This window comes from Oculina patagonica, chromosome 3 (assembly GCF_052425735.1).
Source record: "Oculina patagonica isolate OP01 chromosome 3, crgOcupat, whole genome shotgun sequence".
Taxonomy (NCBI): domain Eukaryota; kingdom Metazoa; phylum Cnidaria; class Anthozoa; order Scleractinia; family Oculinidae; genus Oculina; species Oculina patagonica.
Genome location: NC_135760.1, coordinates 3,612,146 through 3,625,495, shown reverse-complemented (window position 1 = coordinate 3,625,495; position 13,350 = coordinate 3,612,146). Strand labels below are relative to the sequence as shown.

Sequence of the window (13,350 nt, the reverse complement as noted above, 5' to 3'; positions counted from 1 at the left end):
GAGTTGGACGACACCCCCCTTCGCGGTACGTTTTACAAGGAAGATCTACAAAAAGTCGCAGTGTCCGACGACGATGTCTTCAGGGTGGACAAGATCGTCAAACGAAAAGGAAATAAAGTCTTGGTGCACTGGAAAGGCTGGCCAGACAAGTACGACAGCTGGATCGAGAAGACGGCTCTAAAAAAATCATGAGCCACGAGGAAGGATTTTACGTCACGTTACCCAGTCACAGCAGCGGAACCGAGTTTCCAGAGAATAGAGCAAACTCTTTCAAGGTGCGATTACCTCACCCGCTACGATTGGAAGGAACCGGTTGGAAAGTGGGATTGAGTAGCATTTCCGTGCCAGATGCCAGCATCGACTTAACTCGCTTTAAGTCGTTCAAGTTTCCTCTCTTGAGTGCTCAGTGGATGCTCAAGCGCAAAGACAACGAGGGTCGCGTGCAAAGCAAGTCGGTGACCACCGATCTGACGTTCCAGGACATTCTATATGACGACAACATCGTGGATGGCCTCAGTTTCATGAAAGCCCTGGTCTTCAAGTTCGATCAAGTCAAAGAATACAAGCGTATCGTGGGAGACTTGACCAAGTCGCCAGATAATGGAAAGCAGTGGGAATATACGTTCAAGTGGGAAGGTGAAGAACTAGTCCTCGACAACTCGAACTTGGACGTCTCGGAAGTGAAAACTGAAGGCGTCCCATATTACATGTCTTTCAACGAGGATTTGGCCTTTGACATGGGATGGGTAAAAAAGGACGAGAAAGAAAACGTGTTTCTCGGGCCGAACCTGAAGCCGGAATGCCACCACGCTACGATACCCGATCCCATAGACGTGGATGATTTTGGAGAGGGCAAGAAAAATTTCTGGGTTGTTGAGAATGGACAGCTTTTCTTGAGTTGCTATTGCAACTGGCGCTTTGTGAAACTCAACAGAGCCTTCCAAAAAGTGATTGGAGACGCATCGCGTACGCTTTTCGTTTACTCAGATGTGGGTGGTAGTTCCGTTGTGGGAAATCAAGTCACGGATCTGTTGCGGGAAATTCACTTTCAACGTGAAGGAAAAGGGATCAAGTACTTTGAACCTCTCCACATACAATATATTCCACTCCGCAACCAGATCGTGGACATTATTGAAACGCAAGTGAGCGAGACTACAGGTAAACTGGTGGATTTTGGAGAAGGCAACACGATCGTGACCTTACATATCAAGCGAACATGAGAGGCGGTGCCCTGACGCGTTTCACACCGGATCCTCCACCTCAAGAGGGGAACGGATTTTTGGCCGACATCGTGAGAGAGTCTCTCGGTGGAGCCGTGAGAGGATTTAAGAGTGGGCGCGGCGTCGCGGACCGCATTCGTAAAGCGGGTCAAGGAGCCAAGAGTGGTCCTAAACGAGTCGTGAAACGCAAACTGAAAAACGTCATAGAACGAAACGTCAAGAGAAAACTGAACGACATCTTTGGCGAAAAATGAATCCCGTTTACTCGCGATCGTCCAGACTGGTCCGATCCAAACGCGCCCCCGTCAGACAGCGGGGAGAAGGATTCTCACTGGCACTTTTGAACCAGGCCTTGTTGGGACAAAAGAGGCGACGACGAAAAGTACAAAAGGGCGGGTGGATAGGTCCCGAGGTCAGAAAGCCTCCTGGCTACGACTGGATACAGACCTTACGGAAGCGCAGTGGAAGAAGGAAGAGAAGACGATGACCGAAACCATCTCGAGCGCCTACCCGCAGTCGAGACGCGAGGCCAATCCTCGATTGGATCTATTCGCCGTACCACCGACAGACGTCAGCGTCTCGTCGTATCGGATGGTCCCCGTTCAGACCTACACCACAGGCATCAATCCGGTGGAGTTTCAGATCGACCCCCAAGAAGATTACATCGATCTCAGCCGTAGCTTTTTCGAGGTAGAATTGCAACTGAAGAAAGACAACGATGAGAACGTGGCAGCTGCCGACAAGCTGTGGCCCGTCAACAATCTAGCCCATTCTCTGTTCAAGCAAATCAGCGTGCGTCTCAACGGTACTCTCATCAGTCCCCAGACGGACACGTACCATTACAGAGCCTTCTTGGAAACGTTGCTGAATTACGACAGACGTGATGGAGAAACCATCTTGAAACCTCAAGGATGGTACAATCATATCGATCTCCCAGCCACGTGGACGGACAATAACACGAACACTGCAGCCAACGCTGGAGCTGGACACGCAGACTATGTAGCCCTGACCGCCAATCACAAGGAGGCTCTCAAGAACTCTAAAGCAGAACAAGCCAATTACACGGAAGGCAAGCGACACGTGTTGCGTTTCAAACCCCTCATCGAAGTGTTTCATCTGAGCAAGTTGTTGGTACCCAGAGTGCAGATAGGAATACAGATGTACTTCAATTCTCCCGACGTGTTCTTGAACGGAGTGGGTCTGGCAGGAAAGTTGACGGCCGAGGAAGTCAAAGTTCGAATGTACCTGTGTCAAGTGCGTCTCAATCCCACGACGTACAGGAGACTGATGGATGAGATGACCACCAAGAGTCAAGTGGTGAGTTACCCGACCGTGAGAAGCGAGATTCGGACCTTCAACATGCAGGGAGATCAACGACGGTACGAATGCACCAACTTGTTCCAAGGAAGAATTCCCAACCGCGTGATCGTGGGTATGGTACTGTCCACAGCCTTCACCGGGAACGTGGTCAACGATCCCTTCTGTTTTCAGAAGTTTGGAATGAGCAGCATAAAACAACTCGTGGGAGGAGAAGAGTATCCTTACGAGACGCTAGAGTTGGTCCACAACGATGGCACCAAAGATCTCAGAGGGTACCACCGTTTCTTGCAAGCCACCGGTTGCCTGTGCAAGCAGCAAGGAAACATGGTGAGAGGTGACGATTGGGGACAAGGAAAGAATTGCACGTTGTTCGTGTTCGACAACGTGGCCAACGGATGCGTGGACAGTTACAGGATGAACCCCAAGCAAGCCGGAAATCTACTAATAGAGCTGAACTTTGGAGCCAACCCAGCTGTGAACTTGACCATCATCGTGTACGGAGAGTTTGAGAATCTCTTGGAGATAGACAAGAACAAAGCCGTGTTGTACGACGTGTACCAGCGTTAGTGATGGAAAAAGTGACTTTGAATAACGTGCAGTTGGATCAGTTGGCCAGACATCACCCTTGGTTGAAACCTTACTTTTACGGGACAGTGGCCTGCAATCGATTACCTCGCAAACCACTCAAGACGGAAGCCCGCGGGTACATCGTCAACACCGATCCCCACTACATGCGCGGTCGGCATTGGATCGCGCTGTGGACGAATGGAAACGTGTGCGAAGTGTTGGACAGTTACGCCTTACCCCTAGAAGTGTACCAGACGGCGCAACCGTTGCAAAATTGGTTGGACGCTCATTGGAAGTATGTGGAGCGCAATGGACAGAGTCTACAATCGTTGTACAGTCAGAGCTGCGGCGATTACGCGTTGATGTATCTCATCGATAGGGCCGAAGGACGTAGCATGAGTCAATTCGAAGCGAGATTCAAGAAACACGATTACGTGTACAATGATCATAAAGTTGGGCAAATGTTGAAGACATTGATCTTGAAGGAAAGGTCGTGGCACAAAATTTGTAAGATGGAATACCATCAGGATTGTGAACCGTCTCTCTGCGGTGTAAGACACTTGTTGTTGTAAGATGACAAATAAAAAACGTGGAAATGAATAAGGTGTGTGTCGTCTGTCGCTCGGGAGATCGGGATTCGTTGCAGACTTTTTTTCTGCAACATGCTTATATCATTGCTCGTTTTTTGACGAATGTCATTTCGCCATGGAGCGCGGTGAAGCCTTTAGCTTTCGGATGCCCTCTAGCATTTTGATCGTGGGCCCCTCTAGCTGCGGAAAGACTTGTTTTACCGAGTCGGTACTTTTGAATCACTCAAAAGAGTTGTTTAGTACACCCCCTGAGACCATTCATTACTGTTTTGGGGCTTGGCAAGACGGTTTCGCGAACATGAAAAAGCGAGGCGTGAAATTTCACGAAGGGATTCCCGAAGAAGTAGATTTGACCAAATGGTTTCCCCGTGGAGGGGTGATGGTATTGGACGATCTGATGGAAGAAGGAGGAAACGACAAGAGAGTATTGGATCTGTTCACCAAACTTTCCCACCACAGGAACATCACCGTCCTGTACTTGTGTCAAGACATGTTTCCGCCGGGAAAATACGCCAAGAGCATTTCTCGAAATGCGCATTACATCGTGGCTTTCAAGAACCCTCGCGATCAATTGGGCATGAGGAATTTACTGTTACAAGCGTTTCCCTCCCGATGGCAAGATGTGATCGACGTCTACACCAAGACGACGGAAAGACCCTTTGGTTACATGGTATTGGATCTACACCCTGCCAGTGGCGACGACAGACGGATTTTTAGCCACCTCTTAAAAGACGAGGGATGCATGAGATGTTACAGATTCGTTCGAGATGTTCGTACGTAACGATCACGTGTGGCGTGCGTTCTTGGACCTGTGCAGTCGTCATTTCGAGCGTATGAGAGAAGAGGACATGGACTACGAGGCCATGCGAACCGTGCTACATTTGGCCGAAAAGCGCCAGATGTGGAAATTCGTGAGAGAATATAACGAGACTTACTTCAGCGAATTGATCCAGACATTAGAAGAGAGAGCTAGAAAGACATGTCAAGACATTCGCCAGCAGGAGTAGGAACCAGTCCTAGTACCATTCCGATCGTCAACGTCAACCGAGGGGGATTGGAACAGACATTGGATCGAATCGACCCCATAGTCCTAAGACGGTACTTGGATCAATTACCGTCTCCTGCAGTGGGTACGGGGACTTTGAGACCTGCTTCCTCGAGGTCCAACGTACCTGCAGGTCAAGGAACGCTAACGGGTGGTCCACACCAATTGAATCAAGACGACATGCAACGTCAATTGCAAATGCTGTTAAATGATCAACGTCAAGTGGCGGCTGGACGTCGCATCGCAGGCATCACCACGACAAACACCATCACTACGACCTATAAAGACGGGGGACGACCGACCGTTCGTCGTACCTCGACGAGAGTGAGCCATTAAAGATGTCCCTACTAAACGGTTCAAAGACGAACTTGGATCCAGACCTGTTACACAGATTGGACGGATTGTATACCTTTTACCACAAAAAGTGGTGGTGTCATCGTCAAATGTTTTACCATTTTAAGTGGTGTCATGCTTCATTGAATGCTTTGGCTTTATTCATCGTGGCAGCGGGTATCATTGCGGGTTCCCTTACAGAAAATAGTGTTATTGTGGCTTGCCTAACTTCAGCTGGGACTGTCGTCAAGGGCTGGAACGATTTCAAGAAATATTCGTTCAAAGTGGACGTATGTCGTTTTGCCTACACCAGCTACGACAAGACGTTGATCGAATTGAGAACGTACGCGCGCGGTCTTCCGATGGACGAACTAGAAGGATTCTTGATCAAGATGCAAACTCTAGATGACACGATCACCGATTTCACGCCGCCCGTGGCCGACAAGTACGTGCAAGCGTACGAACGACAACACGATAAATCCGAAGGTACCCCCGTCTGAAGTGACAGTTATGGTAGGATGGGAAGAACGAAACGTAAGGCCAGAAAAAGGAGGCAGCGAGGTGGGGCTCTCGCGAGACGTAAACATCGTTTGGTGGACAAGATAGCCGAGGGGGCCAGCATGTTTCTCTCGGGTCCTTCACCCACATTCTTCACGTTGGGTGGTAAATTGGCCAGTCAAGGATTTAAAGGGATAATGGATAATGTAAATCATTATAGACGTAGACCGCGACGACGATAGGACCATGAGGAGAAAGAAACGTGTGACGCAAAGGCGGAGACGTGCTGGCAGGAGAAGAATAGGACAGAAGGGCGGTATTTTACCCTTAGCAGCCTTGATACCAGCTTTGATCGCGGGTGGAAAAGCAATCGCTTTGGGTGCTGCATCGGGTGCTGCAGGTTGGGGTGCAAAGAAAGCCTTGGATGCAGCCACTCGAAAGAAAAAGAGATAAAAACACTATAAGAGGATGGGGGCATTGGGCGTCACCGGTAGTTACAACAGACTGCATTCTGTGACAAGATGGTGCGAGGAAGAAAGATAGTAAGGAGAAGACGAAAACAACCTAAAAGAGGACCCGTGTGGAGAGGAGAGGGTTTATTGGACATACTCAAGTTTGCCGGCAAGTTGGGTTATAAATTGGGAAAGGACAAACGCTATAAGAGGATGGGGGCAAAGGGCGTCACCGGTAGTTACAACCGACGTCCAGCCCCGTGGGAAGTATGAATCGATTACGTCGACAGCGTCCGTTCTTGGAGAGCATTCTGAGAGAAGCCAATCGGTTCAAGCGAGAAGAGATGTTACAGCACGCCAACGCCGATCAGATCAACGCCGTGAGTGAGATGGTATTGAATTTGCTCAAGAACCGCATTCCGCTCAGTCCACCGATCACCGCCAAGCTGCGACGATATAAGAAGGTCTTGCGCGAACTGGGTAAGCGCAGAAACTCGTTGAAGAGAAGGCGAGAAGGTCTCTTGTCACAGAAGGGTAGCGGGTTTTGGAAAGGACTGCAACAGATCTACCAAGCATGTCTCTGCAAAACACCCTCCAGACAATGATGAAAATGTTACGCGAATCGGTGGACAGAGAAGCAGAGTGGGAAAAAAGAGCAGACCATTGGCACAAAGCCTACGCCCGCGTCAATCATGACTATTTGGCTTTAAAATACGACGCAGAGTGCGAAGATTGCATTCGAGAGAGGCAAGAGACTCCGGAAGGAAAGACCCTAGTACTGTGCAAGGAGTGTAGCGACAAGTGTACATCGAGAAGCGACTTGAAAAGGTGCATAGACAAGTTAGAAGAGGAAGTTCGTTACTGGCAAGGGTGTTACGAAAGCTTGTTAGAAGAATACTTCAAAGATGACCGAGGAAGTCGTGATGGTTCCCGCTAAAGACTTGAATCGTTTGGTGCAATATTACAAAGGCGAAATCACGGACAATGCATTGTTGAACAAAGCGGCTCGCATAGCAGCCGAAAGTCACTTGCTGTTAAAAGATAAATCCGTTCCCGACGGTATCGCCGTGGCACGAGTGAAACCTCTCGCTCGCGAACGGGCTCGTTTGACCAAACGGATACGTCAATTTCCCATGGGAGGAGTAACAGCCAGACGGCCGGGCGAAGAAGCGGAGGAGGAGGAGGAGGAGGAGTTGGAGAATGTAGGTTTGGTGACGGGACCCGTGGAGACCATGTTGAAACAACTCATAAAAGGGAGTGCCAAGAAATCACCTCCCACAGTCACCCCGAAGGCGACAAAGAAAGCAAAAACGGCACCTGCGGGCAAACCGACATTGGCAGAGAGATTCAAGAGTTTAGAAGAGAAACTAAAGACGAGGAAAAAGCCAGCTGTGCGGAAAACGGAAGCCGAGAAACTGAAACCATTACCCGGTTGGGAAGATTGGGCCAAAGGCAAAAAGTTGAGACGAAAATTGGAGTATGACGAAGACCAAGAAGAAGAGGACTGAAAAAAAGACGACACGGCGACGACAACGCGGACGTGGGATCGACATTCAGAAGTGGCTCGGCAAGACTGGAATCGAATTTCACTGGCCCGGTTATCAGTACATGGGTCCCGGAACCAAATTGGCAAAGCGATTGAAACGCGGGGACTCGGGCATCAATCGATTGGACAAGATCGCCAAACAGCACGACATCGATTACAGTCACGCCAAGAATCTAAGGGACAAGTGGAAAGCCGACGAGAAAATGATTAAAGCCATCAACAAATTACCTGGAAGTAAAACCACGACGGAACGCATCGTCAAACGAATCATGCAAGCCAAGAAAATGTTGAAACTTTAATGTTGTAACTTTGAACACATTAAAGAACAGGTTGAACGTTTACATGGTGTACATCGCATTCGATCGCCGACTCGTTCCCAGAACACCCGAGAAAAGGGGATACCCCCATCCCCCCTCCCTCACGTGATTTTTTTAAAAAAATAGCTTTACGTTTTCTCAGAATCGCCGACCCAAGTTCTTTGAAAAACATGGCAATTTGTGGACAATATATAATGGATGGTGGTCTTGCTAACTCACTATGAAGTGTGAGTGTATCGCGAATATCGAATATCGAAAATCGAATATCGAATATCGAAAATCGAATATCGAGTATCGAGTATCGAGTATCGAGTATCGAATGTCGAGTATCGAGTATCGAGTATCGAATATCGGAGGGCTTTGATGACTTAGGTCCCTAAGGGACCACGTGGTCGATATCTGGGTTCACCATGTTGAATAAATTAAAAGTAAAGCCGCCATCTTGAATACATTAAGTGATGACGTAGGAGGGTTTGGTCACGTGGGTCCCTAAGGGACCACGTGGTCGATATCCGGGCTCACCATGTTGAATAAATTAAAAGTAAAGCCGCCATCTTGAATACATTAAGTGATGACGTAGGAGGGTTTGGTCACGTGGGTCCCTAAGGGACCACGTGACCCATATCCGGGCTCACCATGTTGAATAAATTAAAAGTAAAGCCGCCATCTTGAATTCATTAAGTGATGACGTAGGAGGGGTTGGTCACGTGGGTCCCTAAGGGATCACGTGGTCTATATCCGGACCTGTGATTGGTTCACTGCCATAATCCTGCAATCTGATTGGCTACTGCCGATACCCTTTTCGCGCATTTTATGCAAATTAGGTTACTTCCGGTCTTTTCACTTCCGGTCCAACTCGGATGACGTCATCCCTCATTATATATGCAACATGAAAGCGAGGTTTTAGGATCTATGTTAACCCATAAGACTACTCCATTGTATTCTCTTATCTCCAAACCGATGGCTTCTGTTTGTCGTCTGCGTCATGCAAGACCTTGTAAGTTGTAGCACCTCCTTTACTTCCTGACGTCATTACAGCGTTGCCAGAAAGCTGTGCTCCCCACTACTACAGCCGAGTAGTGTCCACCCATGCCTTGCGAAGTTCGTGTCCGTGCCTTGCGAAGTTCGTACAGTTACTGGTTGACCTCTTCTTCACTTGCAAGTTCCACCCGTGCTTCAGCTCCTGGTGCAACAAACAGTTCCGTGGTTCCCATTTTTACCTTTGATACACGGGAGTCTTCTGTTCACCTGTTGCATTTGGTTCTGGAAGAATGGTCCTCCCCAATGAGCACTTCCCCCCAGTTAAATGCACTTGGTTTGCTGCCAGATTTCCCACGCAACCACTTGTCATCCGGTACAACTTTTTCCCAAGACCCCCTTTTTTGGCTCTTCTTTTTTTTGGTTGGACTTGCCGATGCCCTCGTCCAGTGCTACTTAGCAGTAACTTGCTTCAAACAACGTCTTGGGTGCTTTGGAATCTCCATAACAGAAATAATCCTGGACTGTTCTTAAAAACCCCTGGCTTTAAGAACTTCTTTCGAGTCACTCAAGAAGCCTGAGGACAAATGGGAGTACTACGCGCTGCAGTAACCATAGGCGTACAAATTGGAAAAAAACGACTTTGGGTCTCCACCACCCTCTGTCAGCTGTGTCCACCCTGTGTTTCACAAAGTCCACGACGAAGCGCTTGTTACCAAGACCGCCTTCCACCGCGGTTACCAAGACCGCCTTCCAATCGCCTCTTGGGTAGAATTTCTGGTGTAACCCTTTCTTGGTGTAACAACCGTCGCCGTCACCTCTTCCTCGCCTTGGTTACAGTGCTTTCACCATTTGCTGACTTCTGAACCAACTTGTTGGCCTGTGGTGGATTTTCTCCATGTTCTTTTCGCTACCATTGGATGTGACTGTCCTATAAATGGAAGGGATCTTTTTTCTCCATTGCTTGCAAAGTCTCCAGCAAAGAGGTTCCGTTGGCTTTTCTTTTGGTCTTTTCAGGACTGACTTGCGCAAGCGTTTTCCATTCATCTACAACCCATTGGTTCTTGCATCCGGGCTTGTGCCATTGACAAACACGGACACACATCGTTTGTTCTCCAGGATGCCCTTGACGCCGCCTTGAAGTAGTTGGAAAGCTTTACTTTTACGTCGGATTTACAATACGCCATCAGTTCCTTTTGGAAGTCAAATTGGTAGTTCTCCATAATAACAAAAAACAATATATAAAAAACTGTTACCACCCGTGTGAAGTCGCTCTCCGATTGGACCCGCTGTGTGAAGTCGTTCTCCGATTGGACCCGCTGGTCTCTCCACTCCTTCCACCAGAACCCTTTTTTTGCATTTCGTTGCTTCATCCTTTGCGGTGATTACCTATTTGCAGCATTTCCTTGTATTTGTAACCATTTTCTTAAAACCTTGCATAAGCTTGCCATCATCATAAGGTGGCTCATAAGATTGCCATTTGTTTTGCCCATTTGTTTTACCATTTGTTTTGGAAAAACTTGGAGGCTTCTATAACCCCTGTGTTTTTGATCTTCAATACGCATCTTTTCCCATCCGTGTTGTTTGAGCCAACCCATGTTGAACTTGTCAGCGAATAACATGTAACCTAATCATAATAGAAAAAATGTGTCATTAAAAAAAATTTGTTATACTACCCGCGTCGTTGTGGTTGGTTTTGAGCTGGCGCGCGCACGCGCAGAGGGTTGGGTCCCTGTTGTGACGTCCTCGCCTTGGAGTCACGTGACTTTTTTCCCCTTGCCCGATTTTCCCACCCCAAATTTCCGCTGGGGGACTGGGGCGAGCGCTTTTTGGCCGTCGGGGCCTGGAACCCACACACTCGGACACCCTGGGACCGACTCCTATGACGTCATCACCCCTCTAAGTCACGCGGTTTTCCCTTTACGCATGCGCAGAAATGCTGCTCTGTGATTGGTTGCTTCCGAATTTAAGCGGTCTTTACTACTTGTATGAAATTGTCTCCTGTCTAATTTTGAATTTAATGAGATCCCAAAGCAATCTGGGATCTTGTATATCCCTAAATTCGTCAACCCAAACCTGGTATCTATCGTTTATTAGAGCTACATAGTCATTGTCATCTAATAAACTTGCATTGAACTTCCAGAAGGAAGGACCGTGTGATTTTTCTTCTATTCCATTAACTGACAACAGAATGGCTGAGTGATCAGACTTTATGGAAGGAATAATGCTCACCTGATCGATCTCCTCCTGCAAGGCATTATCGGTTAACCAAAAATCAAGCCTCCTTTGGATCACAGGAGTTTTCTGTGTCCAAGTAAAACGTCTTATTCCTGGGTTCCTAAGTCGCCAAATGTCTACTAGATCGTACAGTAAGCAAATATTCTCAATCTGCTTAGCTGATTCCTTTAATTTTGGTTTGCCCCCACAACCATCAAGGTTGGGGTCTAAAATAACATTAAAATCTCCCCCAATGATTATTCTACAGTCGTCATCTATATCAATGTTATCCAATTCCTCCTTGATTTTGTCGAAAAAGTGAGTTTGCTCACTCGTTTTGTTTGGAGCATAGATGTTTACTAATAAAAACTTTTGATCTTGCACCAGCGCCTCGAGAAAAATAAAACGACCCTCTTTGTCCTGCCGCATGGACTTGATTTGGAATTCCAAATTATTTTTAATTAAAACAAGCACGCCTCTGCTATGTACAGAACCATGCGAGAAATACATCTCACCCTTCCACTGCTTTTTCCAAACATTTTCAACTTCCTTAGTACTATAGGTTTCCTGAATAAAGCAAATGTCGACTTGTTGTCTCATTACCCATCCAAATACTGCTTTCCGTTTTTCAAAAGAACGAATCCCACGAGCATTTAAGGATAATAGTTTAAATGCAAAGTTGCTTGCTGTCATGATTTTACCACAACTTTTAGAATTTGTAAAAGGCCACCAATGCAGCTGTCAATGGAATAACAAAAAGTGTTACCTGAATTCATTTCCATACAAAAGTTGTGAAGAAAAATATTGCGTAAAGCAGGCGTTTGTTTGCGGAAAAAAAAAAAAAAAAAAATTAACACTCTCCCTTATTGCATTTGCAATTAACACCCTACAAGACACTAACGAATAACGAAAACGACAGAACATAAAAGGTGACCAGAAACACTGTTGTGCCACCGTAGAACGACTCGAGGAAATTGATTGAAACAAAAAACAACATAAAAATAAACACAAACTAAATACGAAAACTAAGCGGAGAGGGGAAATGATGATTACAACGGTTATTTGTTCCCCATAACTTCGTCTATTAAATCATAATAAGGAGAAAGCAAGGCCATTTACGACTGAGGCAAGCTTATCTAGTTACAAATTCGCGTTCAATATAAGTTCAAGCTGTGCCTAAATATAGGCATCAAACAATCCAAACAAAAAAGTAAACGTCAATAATTAAAATGGGTTTAAGTGTCCATCGATATACAATTTATCAGGTTCAGCGCGGCTGAAATACGCGATCTTACCCGCTTTTCTTGCATCGACCAGCTTCTTCGACTGGAGCTTCCTTCGGTTAACTATTTCTTTTGGCAGGTCTGCAGCGATCCTATACCCGGAATCTTTCAACGACTTTCCTTTTGAGAAAACTGCTTCTCTGTCGCTATATCTAAGAAACCGAGCGATTATTGCTCTAGGGCTTCCATCATCATGAGGCTTTCCGATCCTGTGGACCCTTTGAAATTCGATACCCATTGTTTGGACACCACATTGCTGTTCCAGGAAAGAATTAAGCACCATGCGACAGTCTCCGCCTTCTTCTTCCTCGCTAATGCCGTAGAAACGCAAATTTTCTCGCCTTTGATACACTTCAGCATACAACAGTTTGTTTTCCAATTCTTTGTACCTGTTCTCACAGAACTCGCTCGCCTTTTCTCGGGCCGCTGTCGCTTCGTTGACTTGCGTATTGAATTCCTGGAGGCCATTTTGTAACTCTTGTACGGCCGTCCTCGTGGTCGAATGAGCATCTTCTAATTTTTCCACCCTGCCTTCTAATGAGTTGAATTTGGTCTCCAGGTTGGACACCTTAGTGTTTATCTCCTCAAGTTTATTGTCCATGATCTCTAATCTTTTTAAGATAAGATCTAATTTCGTCTCCAAGGCGTCCGCCGACATTTCGAAGACCTCAGTAGATCGCTCGGGCGAGGTACCCGAGTTAAACTCTCTTGCTCGTTTTTCCACGGGCGATGCACCAGACGCGCTCGAATTACTGCTTTCTCTAGTTCGCTTGGGATTCATAAGAGTTTAAGGCCTAAAAACATCATTAATTGACGAAGTTACGCGGAGCAGTTTGAAACACGTCTACAGCCTCCGCATGCCTCGACCCAGTCCCGTAAGAGGAGATATGGAAAATTTGACATTCACTGGTGCCCAGGGGTGGGGAATTCGACTCTCTTTGCATAAATGGCGCCCAAATTTGAATAACAATACTATGTACATCC

The 13,350-nt window shown here is 46.9% G+C and overlaps 3 protein-coding genes across 3 annotated transcripts in view; all 3 read left to right on the top strand.

Moving 5' to 3' along the window:
* The window catches only part of LOC144646243 (uncharacterized), a 76,456-nt gene that overhangs the window by 4,721 nt on the left and 58,385 nt on the right, over window positions 1-13,350 (top strand). The gene's annotated exons all lie outside the window — the stretch shown is intronic.
* On the top strand, window positions 2,170-3,181 carry LOC144645576 (uncharacterized protein F54H12.2-like). Its single transcript, XM_078505153.1, has one exon. The coding sequence runs from the start codon at window positions 2,379-2,381 to the stop codon at window positions 3,105-3,107; it is 729 nt and encodes a 242-aa protein (XP_078361279.1). The 5' UTR covers window positions 2,170-2,378; the 3' UTR covers window positions 3,108-3,181.
* LOC144645575 (uncharacterized) lies at window positions 3,786-4,948 on the top strand. Its single transcript, XM_078505152.1, has one exon. The coding sequence runs from the start codon at window positions 3,813-3,815 to the stop codon at window positions 4,476-4,478; it is 666 nt and encodes a 221-aa protein (XP_078361278.1). The 5' UTR covers window positions 3,786-3,812; the 3' UTR covers window positions 4,479-4,948.